Here is a 17,996-nt window from a genome sequence, read left to right on the forward strand (position 1 = left end):
ACATCAAAAAACAATTTCTGCGACTTTGACCTCAGATAACGTTTTTATGGACCGTCATAGCGAAATTATGTTATATGTACATTGCCACTTATGAAAAATATGACGAAATCGAATTTTCATTTTCAGGCAAGTGCGAGCATAGCCTTCGCGATTCACGCTTAAGGCATGCAATATTATTTAAATAATACTATTTGAACTTTATTGACAAAGGTGTCTTAAGTGTCTTTCGTTTCATATGAGGTTTCATAAGCATCTGTATAGTTGGCGTTATGTATCGATAATATTTTTATGGCGAGTCTATAACTTAGTTTGATTTTCATTTTATAATGAATTTTCCTGCATTTAGAAGGGTTTATAGTTTTGAAAACTTCGTTTGAGAAATCAACTTTCCATTCTGGCTGCCAGATTGTATTTTGTGTGTTATAATGAAATGGTTATCTTGACTCAAAATTTTTCGGGCCCTTTCTTACTACATTTTATCGGTAGTAGCAACTATTCATTAGTTTAAATGTATTTTGTGTTAAGAAAATTTTTCAATTCAAACAAACTTGAAAGATACCTACTGAGCATTGTGAAAAAACTTGATTCGTAGTAGTCTGTAAGACCCAATAATACATAAGCCAATCCAAGGATGAGAATTCCTATCAAACAAAGCACAACCACAGTTTCATACACTCTTGACATCACGCCCTGAAAAAATAATTACGGTTGAAAAAATACTGAAATAAGCAATCACTTAAAATTCACAAACATTGCGTACCTTTTTATTGCCCACGAAGCCTTCAGATTCCGTGAAAAAATAAGCAAATGGTAAAAAAACGAATAGTGATAGATTGGAAAATAAAAATACATGATTCCAAAGACCTACGAATATCAAAATTAATTAATAATCGGTAAAAAATATAAAAAGTTTTATTCATTTTTCAAGACTTACCTTGTATAAGAGAACTATTCAACCATTGAACATAGTGACTGTCCGGGTAAATAATAAGTATTTCGTTGCTTATAATTGAGACTGGCAGTAATAAAGTTGCTCCGAGAGACACAGCCAAAACAGCCGTGCAAAGCCAAATACTAATTTTATGAACTGTAGCTTCATCTTCATCGACGGTACAATAAAAATCACGATCTTTCCGATAACATTTTGCAATTAATAAATAACTTGAAATATACAAAAGAAAGTAAAGAAGAAGAAATATCTGAAATCAAAAATTTAATAAAACAACTTTTTTTTCTAGATTTATATTCTCTTTATTAGTTACTTTATGAAAACTACACCAGATTGAAGTAGTTTCTCCGCGACAATCTGACTCTGAAATAATTCGAACATCAGTAGTAAAGAGTATAATTGTTTGGCTTAGAGAGTACTTTAAACTCACGCACTACATGTATACATATCACACAACTACAGATTTTTAACTTAAAACTACAACCTTAGAAACGTTGCGTTTTAATATGTGGTTGACGCTACAATACCATCCCGCATGGAAATATATATATATGCGGAAAATATATGTGACATATATGTATTATATACGTCACATATATAAAAATATATGTTACTTATGTAAAATATATATTCTGACATATTTTTTTTTGCGCCAAAATATATTTTAAGTTATATAAAAAAATATATATTTTGATAATTGTAAAATATATACCTACGTGTATGCATACATATATTTAGACATTTATATAAGAATATAAAAGACATATATGCATACATATAAGTACATATATATGCAGAGATAAATGCGTACATAGAGGAGCCTGGGGCACGAAGGTCCCCTTAAGCCGGTTTTTTCCTTTTGTGGCTTTTAACCACCAAATCCGTTTATTTTCCATCAATTTCGTAAGAATCAGTCGAAATTTTGCAAAAAATCGAAAAAAAATTTTTTTTTTCCTGGGGCACAAAGGCTCCCTTCCCAAAAAATTAAAAAAACCAATTTTTTGTTATTTATCGTCAAGCTATTACCTTTCTAATGTTTATATCATATTTTAGGATAATATGTGATATGTGGGGTAAAATGGACCACTAAAAAAAAATTGTAACAAAAAATTAACTTGACGGAAAATAATTTTTTCGTTACAATTTTTTTTACGTGGTCCGTTTTGCCTCACATATCACATATTTATCTAAAATATAATAAAAATATTATAAGGGTCATAGCTTGACGGAAAATAAAAAAAATTCTATTCGAGCGGCCCATTTTACCCCACATATCACATATTGGCCTAAATAATGATAAAAACATTATAGAGGTCATCTTGATGGAAAATAAAAAAAAATTTTTACCTAACTTTTGAAGGGGGCCTTCGTGCCCCAGGCTCCCCTATATGTCGGCATATATGTAGACATATGTGTCGACGTATATTCAGGCATATATGTTTACATATATGCAGACATATATGTGTACGTATATGTCTACATAAATGTCTACATATAGGAATGCATATATTTCTACATATAGAAATGCATAAATGCACACATATATATAGGCCTATATAAAATAAATATTTACATATACATCGACATATATATTTGTTTATATGCCAGCATATAGATTCGTATATGTTTTCATATATGTTGACATGCATGTAGACGTATATGTTTGCAAATATGTGCACACATACCGAGAAATATATGTCTACATATATGTCTGCATATATGTCGACATTTATTTCTCGATCTATGTCGGCGTAATGTCTACATATATATCTACATATATTTTTACTTATATAGCCACATATATGTCTCCATTTATATAGCATCTATTTATAATATATGTATTATATATTTCAAATTTTATGTAAGCATTTATGCTTTCATCTATGCACACGTTTATCTGAAAATTTAGTTGACATATTTTTTTTTTGCGTACATATATGTTATATATGTGACATATATGTTGCATATAATTTTTACATATATATTTTTCCAATGCGGGATACACTAACCTAAATACTAAACTATATTAAAGCGTGATAGTAATTATTTGTATATTACTTGATATCATTTAGAGAATTTATATTTAGAATTTTACTAATGAAATGTTAATTTTCCACTAAGAATATTGAAAATTTAAAAAATAAATAGCAGTTATTGATGTTACTCTGATTTTCGAAAATTGAGTCTTCAACAGACCTCGACGTTTTGATATCTTGAAAAGATATTCTAACTTAGTTCAAGATCATGATCGAGTGCATTTACAAACATACGTATGAAAACAATTGTTATGTATGTAAGATGACGACAGAATATAAGTTAAGATAGAATTAGAGTGATAAGTCAAATATTTTCCAAATATAGAAGTTAAGTTTGTATCGTTGAATGATTACAACAATGCAGTGGAAAATAATGATCAGTAGACAACTGCATTAACTATGAACGGTACGCATGATTTTCACTGTGTTATGCCAAATCAATATGGAAGTTTGATTGTCGAAAATAATTCGCATTCGGAAAAATGTCGGGTATATATGTAACTGAAGTTTCGAACGTTCATAGAACGAAAATATATTTTAAAAGTATTACTATTTTAAACCTCAGAATTCAATTAAATATGAATTGAAACTACAGTAATTGATATATTTGACCCATTGAAAACATCGACCCTACTCCCAATTGTCGGAACCATCTTCAGGACCAAGTTGTAGATATTTTTTGATATACCGGTAGAAAGACCCCTCCAAAATGGTGTAGTGGGTACATCAGGTTTAAAATAGTTATATCTTTAAAATCTATTTTCGTTCATTGAACGTTCGAAACTTCAGTTACATGGGTATATGAAATTTCTAAACAGGTCAAAGACGAGTTTTCTCTGTTTTCTATCTTATTTTATTCTTAACTAAAATTTAAGTAAAATATGTGCATAGAAAATATGCATGCATGGTACGTTATCTCATTAAATAATACTAAATCTCATTATTAAATTGATAATTTATATTAACTTATTATTTCCCATATGAAAGTTCTAAACCGTTTTGCAGCCGAAATCTTTTAAATTGGCGATAAAATAACGTCAAACTAGTACATCCGCAGAAATAACAGTTTCGACGTAGATAATAATTGGAAGGCCTCAACGTTCACATACGGAAGCTAAGATGCAACACTGTATGACGTTCAAGTAGATTTCATAGAAATCTATTAATCACATTTGTCTTCATTGTGGATTTTGAATATATTTTGTTTCGATTATTGATATTAATATCCTAGTATTAACTTTCGGGTATCCTTAAATAGTCTTACTCTCCCACACCTTTTTATTTAAACAAAAATTGTAAGTGGCAATAACAAAGTGCCGTCAATTTTTGATACCCCGGTTAATCCCATAAAAGTCGATTAAAAAAAAATGCACCACCCGTTTTCGTTGCATAGGTAGTGAATATTTTGAATTTTAACCTGTAGGTTTTTGAGATAAAAGACTTGAAAACTAACAGCATTTACGCCCCCATGAATCTCTATGAAAGTTAACTTTCTGAAAAAAAAAAAAACTACACCATTCATTTTCTCTTCTCGCAGAAAATATTCGTTTTAAATTTCTAGTCTATAGGTCTTTTTGTTCAAAAGCGGAGAAATTTTAATTCTAAACGCCCTCGCAAACTCTCTTAAGAGTGAATTTTTGACAATAAATTTTTAATACTACTTTTCTTGAATTATAGCTAATATTCACTTGGAATTTCAATTCTGTGGATCTTTTGAATAAAAAACATAAAGACTTATAGTTTTTGTCCTCGCAAACCCCATAAGAGCCGATTTCCTAAATCAAGTTTACGATATTGACTTCCTCGTATCATAGGTAATATTCACTTTAAATTCTTAGACTGTAAGTCGTTTAGTTAGAGAACCCAAAATTTTACATTTATTACGCCCCTGCGAACTCCATATAAGAGTCGACTTTCTAAAAAAAAAATCTATGCTATTTATTTTTTTGTATCGTAGGTAATATTCATGTAAATTTCATTTCTGTATATCTGTTTTCAGAAACACATGAATATTTTCATTTCTTACACACCCGCGAATCTCTGTAGAAGTCGATTCCTTAAAAATAATTTAAACCATCGATTTTCTCATATCGAAAGAAATATTTATTTCAAATTTCCTGTCTGTAGAACTTTTGATTGAAAAAAATTTAAAATTTGCATTCATTAGGCTCCCGAAAACGTCATATAAAAAAAACACCCATACGAAAAAAATATATATCCGGATATATCCGGGCAAATTTGTATTCATGCAACATATATATGAATATGTGTCCCATATATGCAGATTTGCCCGGATATATCCAGATATATCTTTTTTTTTGTATATCCCTGGCGGTTTTGAATCACGGTAGAAACACCGTGGATTTGTGCCATTTTACCACCGTGGTTCCACGGTGTACCTACCGTGATTCAAGTCCACCAGGGTATGGGTAGGATTCAACTTTAAAAAAATAATTAATATATATTGTAACGGGTTTTTCACCACCGGGCATCTACCGGAGTGAAATCCGAATACACTTACGATTTTGGCAACCCTGTTTAAAAATTTAAATGTTGGGCGCCAGGTGATTTTATAATCACCAATAAACAATTGTCGAAAATGTCGGCTCATGGTGGCGGATTGGGGAAAGGTCAGGCACTTAAGATTACGATAAATGATTGATCAAAATTAAACAAAATAATTAATCATATATTCAACAAAAGAAATAATAGATCGGTATCACAAAATCGGTTACGACAAAATATAAATTGCCGTTGTCGGCTTGACTCGATATAAACAAAAAAATTATTCGTAAAAGTCGTAGTTGATCAAAAACACAAAATCAGTTCGTACTAAAAAAAAGCAGTCGGTTGACGAAATAAAATAAACTTATTCTATTTTCCACACACACAGACAACGTACGTATTAACGGACTACTTGACGAGTGACGTTAGAATATTGTTACACGGCGAGGCTCTACTGCCGTACGAATGAGAAACAGATAATCCGTAATTCCCAGAATTGCTCGAAAGAAATAAAATAAATTATAAATAATAATTTATTTTGGTAACGCGTTAAATTTTACTATCATACCATTGCTATGCGTAATTAACTATGTAATTAATTATTATTACGCGAAAGCGTCTCACTTATTCAATAAATAAAAATTCAGTCGTATACTTTGTTTAATCTCGCGCCAATGCTTCGGGTTATTCACAGAAGGTAGTTTATTGTTCACTCGAAATTTATTTGTCGCGATTAATTGTTCGTTCTTCAAACTCGGATTGATCTTAAAAGTCTTAATTTAAATTGTTCACACGTCGAAATCGAGAATTGTTCTTTTGGTCGAATTGTTCAAATGCCGAAACGCGGCTGTTCAGTTCGGCGTCACAGCGGGATCTCCCGTTTCAATCCATGCAGTGGATCGATTGCTCGGTTGAAGTCGAAATTTTCGATTCTAGATATCACTAGGATTTGCTCATCGGGTAACTATTTATTATATTCAAATAATAAGGTGGCTGAGGCAGCCGTTCGGCACGCGCGTGGCTCGGGCGATCACCGAAGTTAAGTAGCATCGAGCATGATCACTACTTGGCTGGGTGATCGTTTAGCCACACGTCGGGTTTGAACGAGGGTCTCTGATCGCTAGGTGCGGGATGAAGATCCAGTTATCGGCAAAATGGGAATTTTATCGATCAGTGGAGCTTCACCCAAACCGAACTGTACTGGCTAGATTTTCTCTGTGGTTTCCCTAGCCACTGCACCTCCATTGCACAAGGGAGGTTGCAGGGCATCACCGTAATGATGCAGTACAGTATAAGCACAAGTCGGGCCACAGCCGCACAACGGAAGGCAGACGAGGAGAAGTAAAGCAGTTTGCGATATAAAAGCAAAAAGTGTAAAAGGCCGTAATTGCGGCTATATACTAGAAAAACAATTAAAAAAAAAATTATATTCAAATAATTTTAAACTACGAGTCGATGTCGAATTTTTCATCATTTTACAACATATATATATATAAACGATTTTTTTAGCAAACAAAATTTAGTAAAAAAAACTAAACAAATTGAACGAGCTATTTGAAAAATCTTTTGATTGCGTAGACTTGTGAGAAAATACTGAAAAATGATGTAAAAAATAATATATAATAACAAAAATAGCAATCGAAGATTTTTAATAAAAAAAAGAAAATTTTTTTAATTTTCAAAAATAAAAAGAAATAGTAGCCACGGAGATCCCACGACCGGAACCGCCTAAAAAGTTGTGAAATAGATAGTAGTTTAACGTCACAAATATTCAGAAAAATCAACATATGCATGATTTTCAGAAGACGACTTTAAAATTTTAAAACTCGAATATAACGCGGAAAAATTTTTCCAAAAAGTTATTCGTATTTTTTCTCTAAAAATACATGGCAAAACGAAACGTTTTTATTTTTTGAGTCTTTTATTTAAACCATTTTTCAAAAAGTTATAAGTAAAAAACCATGAAAAAAGCTGTTTTTTTGAAAATTCCATATCATTTGAACCAATGATCAAAAGAATCTCAAAATTTAGGAGGATGAGTTTTGATGAGTACTAAGTTTTTGATGAGTACTAAAAAATATTAAACGATGACGAAAACTGAAAATTAAAATTTTTAAAACCGTTCGATTTGGCGTGGGATGCCCCATATATTTTAGGGTGGGTCAGAAAAACCAACTATTTTTTAACTTCCCGCTAAGAAAATCGACGATTTTCAAAAATTTCGGGAAGGTATTGTTTTCACCCCGATTTTCGAAAATCGAGTTTTCATTAGATGTCGACGTTTTGAGGTCCTAGGAAGCTATTCTGACTATTTTCAGAATGATGTCCGTGTGTGTATGTATGTGTGTGGGTGTGTGTGTGTGTATGTAAACTCTTTGTAACTTTTGAACTAATGAATCGATTTGGATGGTTGAGGTAGCAATTGAAAGAGCTTGTTGGCCATCAACTTTTCTGAAAATTTTATTTCATTTTTATATGACTCTTATTTCCTACCTGCAATGTACTTTTGTAATTGGAGAAGTTAAATATATCATTGATTGTGTGTATCCAGAGTAAATGACTATAATGAAAAAAAAAATTTTACAGGAATTTATTATTTTTAGAATATTCAAGATCATGAATGGAATACAAAAATCACTTTTTCTTTTATCTAAAACATACCTCGTGAAAAACGTTTATAAAAAAATTTATTAAAATATAGAAAGTATATATTTTTAGTATAAAAAAAAAAATATAGTAAAAATACATAAAAATTATATAAATATGTGTAAAAAATGCATTTCTAATAGCTAACTTTTGGCCGATTTTCGTATATATTTTACATATTTTAAATGTAACTCAAATATATTAAAAAAAGGATGGGAGGAGCAAAACGAGGTACTTACTACTTAGTGTAAGTTTACTCAAATTAAAAAAAATAGGTAGAATATCATCATTTTTTACATTAAATTTAAGTATTGTAGAAATGAAAGCAAAAGTAGGCGGAATAAAGTCTCTAGTATGTTGACTCAATTAAATATATTTTTTCAATGAGTGCGTAAAAGTTGTGCAAATGCAAATGATATGTTCACAAGTACGCCATGTATTTGAGTAGATAATTCCCTCCAAATGTGTGTTGCTTTTCAGCCAAAGTCGTAGCGTGTTTCGCCGTATTTAAAGTCGTCGCGTATTTGGCTCAACTCAAACCAATTTGACTCAAAGGTTTCTTTTTGTCAGTCTACGAAAAATCATGAAAATTGTAAACAGCCATCACTTCAAAGCTAATCGATCGATTCTTTACGAATTTGATCAAGACAATCGCCTATAAAATAAGTGTGGAAAATTTCATTAAGATCCGATGAGAACTGTAGGTGCTATCGTAATGACCAGTATTAATCATAAAGGCTTTTCAGGTCGATGTTAGGTTCCCTGGGTAAAAAAATAATAAATTTGTTTCTCGGCCGAAATTTGGCCGACATTAAGTTAGAGACGAGGATTTATACTATTATTATTATATTTGTTTATACGGTCACATATAGAAATCGGCAATATATGGCCGTGTATGACTGGATATGACCATATTTAATTAAATTTAAAAAAACAGATTGTTGTATTCTTGTTTTAATTTTTTGTTCAATCATTTTAGTGATACAGAGATTTTTAGATATGCAAATAATTGAATTTCTAATCGCATTATAAATTTTGAATTCAGAAAAAAACGCTACACTTATCAACGACCGCACACGCATTAGTGGGATTCGAACCCAGGACCCTAGGTAAGAAAGACCGACGCTTTAACGACTAGGCTACGCTACCGACAGTGACTACTGAGTTTAGTTGTACCCTACTCAAGATCTGAAGAATACATTCACTTTTACAGTCATATCAAGCTGCAGCAACATATTCAGATTGAATCATGCTTAAAAAATTATTAAGTAGCAGGTTGTTCAGGTTAAAAATAAGTTCAAAGTGCAAGCTAGTTTCACGCTGAACAGCCTAAAGATAACCTGCAGGTTATTCAGCTTGAATTCAGTGTCTTTTTAATGCTATGGTAGGCTGTTCAGTTTTAAAACAGCCTGAAAAGTTTACGTCAGTTTGAAGCTTAAGCTTGTTCAGGTTGAATCCAGCTTCAATTTTATTCCAGTAGCAGGCTGAACAGTTTAATTTAAGGCTCAATTAAGTGCAGTCAGTTTCAATTAAGGTTCAGTTCAGCGCAATCAACTTCATTTAACCCTTCCTCCGTCGCGCTATGAGCACAGCGCCGCAATTTTTATTAAACAATTATTTTTAAAAAAAATAAATTTGTTAGTCTTTTGAAATTTTAAGAGTTCTTCTACTATACTTTTTAGTATCGAATGAATCAATGATATTTTTTTTTCCGACATTTTAAATATTCAAAAAATAATTTTTTTCGTTGGAAAACCTGAGAATTATTTTATTTCGACAACCGACTGTTATTTTTTTTCCGAGCAATGAACTAACTTTGTTTTTCGATCAACTACGTTTTTTTTTTTTTGTGATAATTTTGTTTATATCGAGTCAAGCCGACAACGGCATTTATATTTTATTGTAACCGATAATTTGTGTGAAACCGATCAATTATTCTGTTTATGTAATATACGTCTAATTTTTCTTATAATTCTGATCAATTATTTTATCGTAATCTTAAATGCCTGACCTTTCCCCGATCCGCCACCCTGAGCCAATATTTCGACAACTCACATTCAACGGTGCACCACATTCGTACAACACTTGGTCCACCTGTTTCTAGCAAAGCTCGTCGCTTATCGCTTGACAAATTGTTTATTTGGTAATTATGAAATCACCTGGCGCCCAACTTTAAAATTTTGAACAAGGTTGCCAAAAGCGTAAGTGTATTCGGATTTCGGACACACCGGTAGACCCCCGATGGTGAAAAACCCGTTACAATATACATATATATATATATATATATATATATATATATATATATATATATGTATATATATATATATATATATATAAACATGGCGGCGTGAGTCAACCGTGTTTCTATACCAGTGTCATATGCCTCTTTAACCTATCTCGTATTTAAACTTATTAATAATAGATGAATATAAATTATAACTGTTATTTACTTATTTTTTTATAAGTCTATTAACACTCTTTACCAATCCCATGAGAAATCTTTGAACTTAATATGTCATTTTTCATTTTTAAATATTTAAATATTTGCTGTTGCCGTTTTTGATAACCCGATGAAAAAAGTTTTTGTCTAATTATATATAATTATATATGTTCATATATATAATCATATATGATTATATATAATCATATATGAAGTTATATATAATCATGCATGATTATATATAATTATATATGACCCCATACAAAATTAGATCTGATCATACCTGGCTGTTATTAGCCCATATATAAGTCTATATATGATCAGATCTAATTAGATATGTCTATATATAATTAGATCTGACCAGATCTGATTATAAATGAGTCTATATATAATTAGATATGTTCATACTTGGCTGGTATAACTCCATATATAACCATATAAGTCTATATATGATCAGATCTAATTATATATGATTCTATATATAATTAGGCATGATAATACTTGGCTGTAAACTCCATTTACTACCATATATAAGTCTATATATGATCAGATCTAAGTATATATAAGTCTATACATAATTAGATCTGTTTAGACATGACTGATACAAATCCATATACAATTAGATCTGATCAGACATGGCTACTATAAATTCATGCATGCTCGTGCATAAGTTTATATATAATTGGATCTGATCAGACATGACTGATATAAAGTTATATGTAGTTATATATATATTACATAATATGACAATTTTTTAATATAAATGTTATTAAATTTTTATTTTGTCAACTATCAAATAAACTTAAATTCCCAATACTTAAAAAATGTTCAAAGGTTTCGGCAGCAATTTAAAAGTATTAATCGATATCGATTTATATACGAATATTTATAAGTTTATAGATAAATAGATTTGATTATATGTATCTATTGAATTCTATTGTAATTTATGTACAAAATCAAATTCATTATTAGGTGCATTATTTACGTATGATGTATCGACTTGATTATTTGAGTTAAGTAATGCCATAAACTTTTCTTTATTGTAAGTTCATAACAGACTAGAGGATCAGAGTACAATCCAGCGATCACTATAGTTAAGCAGCATCGGCGTAGGTCATTGATTGGATGGGTGACCTCGTAGTAAAGTGGTGGTCAACGAATAGTAATTTTTTTTTTTTTTATTTAAATTTAATCGATATTTATATTGATGAAATCAATAAATCCTAATTAAATTACTTAATTAATAATTTAAAGGTATTCTAAATGAGATTCTAAAAATGACTATATTTATTTATGCATGATCATGTATAAACAGATCTGATTATATATAATTAGACCTGGCCAATTTTTGGATCCAATCATATATAGACGATTATGCATAATTATATATGATTAGACAAAAACTTTTTTTATCGGGTAATTTTAATGAATTTACAGATCTCGAATTTTTGAAGAATTGTAGAATTTTTTATCAATTCATATTTTGTTACGTATATATATTTTCGTTTCTAACCCCATTTACTCAAAGTTAGTTTATTAATCAGAGGTTTTCGTAATGCGCGATTAAATTAGGATTGCTCGTAGATTTATATGGAAATATATGTGTTCTAACAATATTTAAATCGCGGATTAATAATCTAGAAGTGAAAAACTGACCTTCAAAAATTGACTTTAACTTTAGTTAAAATGAGCAAGGACCGCCTTCGTTTTAAACTAACTGCAAGCAGTGGAAAAGTCAGGGAGATGCTGAAAACTTCCGATAAATCTATCTTCCATTCTGGCTACCAGATGGCTTTTTTTTTTTAAGTAAAATTGAAAATTTCTTGGTTTAAATAAAAAAATTCTTGCCTAAAGAAAATAAGTCATCTCACTCCAAAAAATCAATATTTTGAACGAAAAAAAGTTTACTTTGACCAATAAACTTTTTCTTACCACAAAAAAAAAATTTCTTGCTCCAAAAAATAAACGTCTTGAATGAAAAAATAAAAATGCCACCTGGCAGCCAGAATTAAAGGTAGATTTTTCGAAAATTTTCAGCACTGCCCTGATTTTTTGCTACCTTGCTCTTAGTTTAAAATGAAAGCGATACTTGTTCATTTTTACTAGGGTTGAACCAATTATTGAAGGCCAGTTTTTCAATCCGAGATTAAATATTGGTAGTTTACTTATATTCGTCCCCTTTCTACGTAAACCTCGTAACTCCATTTTTTTCGAAATTGAGATTATGAGTGATAAACATTCCTTAACACTTCTTTTACGCAAAAAAAAATATGAAACGTTCATAATGATGATAGAATTGTTTTTAGAGACTTTTGATTTTTCTCGTATCTACACTATTTTTGATTTTTCTTGTCTCATTACTAAGTGTTGATAAACATATTCGGGAGAGATGCCTAAAATCCTTGTCTATACTAAGTTATCTTTGAACTACACTACTGGAAAAAATTAAAGGATCAAAAGAAAAATTCCAAATTTTTGTTATGCATGGGGCGTTCCACGCCAAATCGGACATCATTTAGCTTTTGAACCTCGGACTTTTTTGAAACTTTTTTATCTTTTAGCATAGGTTGAAAGAGGCCTTCATGATTTTTTTCAAATTTTTTCCTCCAACCGTTTTCGAAGTATCGAATTTTGAAAAAAATGCGCTGTGCCGCCCATGCTAAATGAAATGCGACGTTACCAAATCATAATGCTATAATGAATTATTTTTTACCGTAACAACAGTACGTTTGACAACGTGGTTACAAAAATTGAATCGACGATTTAACTTGCTTAATGAGTACTGTGCCGCTTTTTCACATTCTTGTGATACATAAATATACTTTTTTTAAATTTGAAATGTATATTTATTAATCATACACATATTTCACAAAAATATAGATTTCAAAGAGAGAATTGGTTAAGTATAAAGTCACAAGTACCCATACAGTAACTTTTATTGCAATTTTAATCAAAAAGGCGGCGTCACGCTTATAGCGCGAGTAAAGAAAGGCTAATCAAGGATACTCATACTAAAAATTTCAGAAATTCAAGATAGACATAGATACAAATTATCTGATTGAAACTATTTGAGGTTTATACAGACTCAAAGTACTGATACATATTTGTACTTCTTGCCTGTAAGGACTAGAACATACTTCAAGCCCGTGTAACCCAGCTGAGGCGTAATCATTATCCATGTTATTCAAAAGTGCTGCCAGCTTTAGCTCTTTGTATATTATAATTAAACACAAAGGATTTTGAATACACACATATAAATAAGCTAATCAACATTATTGAACTCTGAATTTAACATCATTCTATTTTCCCTGCTTTAAAAATCTGATAGATTTTTATAACTGTATGTATAAGGCCCTATACTCAACTATAGCACTTCTCATATAACTCATTCATTCTTATAGAATCTTTATACACTGTAAAAATTTTCCATTAAAAATTACTATGGGCGCATGTTATAGGGGAACTATAACGAACTTGTCCACAATTTTAAAATGCAACTAATAAAAAATTATATTTCACTCATAAATTTTTACCAAGGGCCATAGTAAATTCCGATATATCACAATTTAATGAATATCAAAACAATTTTTTACTGTAAAAAAGAATAAAAACTATTAGTGTAACCTGTGATTTTTACTAAAGTACCATAGCAAAATTTGTTACAGATTAAAAGTAACCCTGGAAATTAATTTCATTTCACGAAGTTACCATTGTAAAATGAAACGAATCACACTAGTCAGTTGGATCCGATTCTAAATTACTATGGTAAATTAAAAATTTTCAAATATACCCATAGTAAACGTATGCGCGTTAGTTGCGAGGCGTGCTTTTCTATTGTAGCCTATTTTCTCATGAGTGCATGACCTAACTGGATTTTGTGAAGAGAATATTAAAATTATAAACCGTACTTGTTAGTTATGATTTATCCCTATTATATAATTAAATCTGTAATAAATCTACATATACTTGTTTTAAAAAATGTTTTTGAATTGTCAAAGTGTTTTTAAATTTCAGATTTACTTAAAAATTTATTGGGAATCTGATTTTTACAGCAAACTTAATTTTTAATTATTATCTCAGTTATATTATATTAAAACTTTAGTTATAGTAATTAAATGCAAAGCATAATTTTTGAAAAAAAAAAAAAGAAAAAAAAAAACCTAAATAAATTTGATACTGTAAGTAATAAAATAGCATTTTTCTCAAAATTATTTTCACTTTTGGAAAACAATAAATTGTTTTATAATGGTTATAATGATTATTTAAGAAATTTAAATTAAATAATTTAAAAGTCTAATAGCATTTAAACTGGTTCCGGCATTTCATATTTTACTTTCTGTAATAAGGTAAGAGACCTAGTATTCGTTCAGTGAACTAGTACCTGATCACTCATGTATATGTGTATCTATATTTACTAAGTTTTACTAAATGAATAAATAAATAAATATAGATATACAAATACATGGAGTGATAGAGTACTAGTTCCCTGATCGGGTACTAGGTCTTTTACCTTATCTGTAAATTTTTGTTTACAGTGAGAGTTTTTATTTTTTAAATTATCGCCCTAACTTATATTGTTATAGTGCGCATGTTAATTTTTAAATTGGCGCCTAAATTCATTTTACTATGGTACCAACTTTTTTTTTTCATATACTGTAGCTAACTTTACTTATCATTAAAATTACAATGTGTCATTGTTAAATATAGTAATGAGTAAATAAGGTTCACCAGTAATATGCACCATAGCAAAAAGTGATGCCCATGCAAATTAAAAATTAATGGAAAATTTTCACAGTGTAGGAATGTACAAGAATCTATTGGATTCTATGAGATTTTCTAAATAAGGTTATGAACATTAATTGATTCGACTATGAATTGCATTAAACTTAGAACTTCGCATATACCTTCTGTATTATGATACAGTTCGTTTGTTTTTTTTTTCTTTCTACAAATTTAGAGTATTTTGCAAACTTACAATAATACTTACAATATTTTCTCGTACAGTATTATGAAATGATTGTGCTCGAACATCTGCGTCGACATCCATTTCATCTTTTCTTCAATGTCTTTTCATCCATTGACATTATTATTTTAAATGGCATTGTGAGTTTTAAGATTACTCCAAAAGTAACAATATAAAGTTATTTTTTTGTTGATTGACGAATTAGTAGTAATTTACGAATAATGAATTATATTGTTTAAGAATACTACTTTTGAATCTGGGACAGCTATTGTATACACTATTATTATTACCATGTTCAGCAATTAACCTGCAATCAACAAAAAAAAGTAATTGAATCAATAGTTATTTTATTATGCTATCATTAATGTAGTTCAGGTATTCTGATTAAGTTGTTGACGTGATTACTTTCATCTACACAATAAACAGAAAAGCTTGTACACAATAAAAAAAAAAAGTATTTTTGGACAGTGAATATTTTTCATTCGAATCAGAATTCATTGTACCTATAAAATATTATGCCTTCATAATATTTACAGTGTTAAAGGGCCCAGTTATTGACAATGTCCTAGATTCTGACACTTTCAACTTTATTTAAAATTTAAAAAAAATTGACTCGAATCAATAAATAAATTTGTTTTTAATACAAGAAATCTCATCCTGTACCTAATTAATAACAATAACAAAAATAAAAAATAAAATATCTTAATAAAAAAACATTTTTTAAGTCGGGAGTAGCGTAAGCAGTTTACAGAAAAGCGTTCCAGAATTGAATATGTTATCCTATCACCATGTAACTATGAAAATATAATAAAAAATACATCGATGGATTAATAATTAACTGTAATTTAGTTCAAAATATTGATATATTATAATAAACAACATTTTATTATCAAAATGTGAATGTCAATAACTCAATTCAATTTTATAAGTATTCACAGTTACTGACCCTCAAATTCAATCATAATTTTCAGTATTGATAATAATTTGTTTGTTTGGGTGAATATTTATATTAATATTTTATAACATGATTTGAATTGTTCATGTCTTAGAAAAAATTATGTTGTATTTATAATAAATATATAGTTTTTTTTACAATTAAAAATTTTAGTTTATTTAAGCTTTATAACACATAACCTAATAAATATTAAATCATTGTTATGTAAATATCAGTGTCAGAAACTAAACTAATGTCAGCGTCAGAAACTGCAGCACAGGAAATTTTTAAATGTCAGAAACTAGATCTTCAAAAATCACTTTTTGAAACATTAATTAAAATAATTAATGAGCTCTAAACTAAAAATACCATTTATTCAAATGGAATTTTATATTAGTTATCATATAGAATAACCTCAGCAGTGACTTTTAAAGTGTCAGAAACAGGGCCCTTTACCTTATTGCATCCATAACATCGAATTCATTTTTCCCGTTATAAATAGTCATTGTCTAAATCTTGATAATATTAAAATAATAAGTCATGTTAATTACACAAAATTTTTTCATGTTATCATTCTCATGGACTTGAGAATGTTTCTCGCTGTCATTTTAAAATCGAAAACTTTCTGAATTAATTGAATGAACACAAATTTGAAGGTGTCAATCCGAAACATTAAATGCTGGTATTTTTGCCCGTACACTTATCGTGTTTTTTTCAGTGCAATAAACGAGAGATGGAGATTCGTATTCTCATAAGTTGATATATAAGATTTAATGTTTTACATAGAAATAAAAATGTCTGAATCTTATTTTCTTACTAATCAAACTACATTTGAATTGAACAATATTTAATACCTAGCATATATCAAGATCGCCCAATATCACCAACTTATGCAATTTTTATATTTAAAAGATAATAACCAAATAATTAGAAATATTAAAGGAAAAATATAATTGTATCTAATTGGACAATGGCTACTTGAGGTTAAGTTTGAGTTCATTAATTTTCTGATCTTGTAAGAGCTTTAGAATATAATATTGTCAGAGATTTTTCCAGAATTCATTTGTAACGTCATATGACTTTAGTTATATATTTAAAACTTACAAATTTTGTTAATTAACAGTGAGACTTGAATTAAAAAAATCTGGTATACCCGAAAAGAATCTTCATTACTTATGTCTCTTAATAACACCTGTTCAATACATTATAATAATTTTCTTTGGTTGCTTTAAAATGAAAAACAAATCAAAATAAACTAGTTTCTCGTCTATAAACAAATAGTATCTGCAAAAAACATATTTTGTGTCGAAAATAAGAGTTTACAGATTTTTAGTTTGTTTGGCACATGACATGAAATCACTGTTTTGATTAAACTAACAAATAATCATTTTAATAGGAAAAAAAATTTGATTACTTATTGGTTTTACTCAATATTAGGGAGGTCAGTTGCTTAATTCTTTTGAACAAAACGATATTTTTTTGTTGACTAAGATAATATATGACATGTACCGTCATAGGGAATT

The 17,996-nt window shown here is 29.3% G+C and overlaps 1 protein-coding gene across 10 annotated transcripts in view; it reads right to left on the reverse strand.

Annotated features, from left to right (window-relative positions):
• LOC103578088 (protein Lilipod) overlaps positions 1–17,984 on the reverse strand; it is a 118,589-nt gene extending 100,605 nt beyond the window's left edge. For 4 of the 10 annotated variants that reach the window (XM_053736933.1, XM_053736934.1, XM_014440019.1 and 1 more), the window contains exons 1-5: positions 17,578–17,984; positions 15,564–15,846; positions 935–1,199; positions 761–864; positions 564–690 (exon numbers count right to left, since the gene is read on the reverse strand). In XM_053736933.1, the coding sequence (XP_053592908.1) occupies positions 564–690; positions 761–864; positions 935–1,199; positions 15,564–15,623 (556 nt within the window). In that variant the 5' untranslated portion in view covers positions 15,624–15,846; positions 17,578–17,984. The other 6 variants (XM_053736927.1, XM_053736929.1, XM_053736928.1 and 3 more) reach the window with 6 other exon arrangements.
• Positions 17,985–17,996: the final 12 nt, after the last annotated feature.

Source organism: Microplitis demolitor, chromosome 2 (assembly GCF_026212275.2).
Source record: "Microplitis demolitor isolate Queensland-Clemson2020A chromosome 2, iyMicDemo2.1a, whole genome shotgun sequence".
Lineage (NCBI taxonomy): Eukaryota > Metazoa > Arthropoda > Insecta > Hymenoptera > Braconidae > Microplitis > Microplitis demolitor.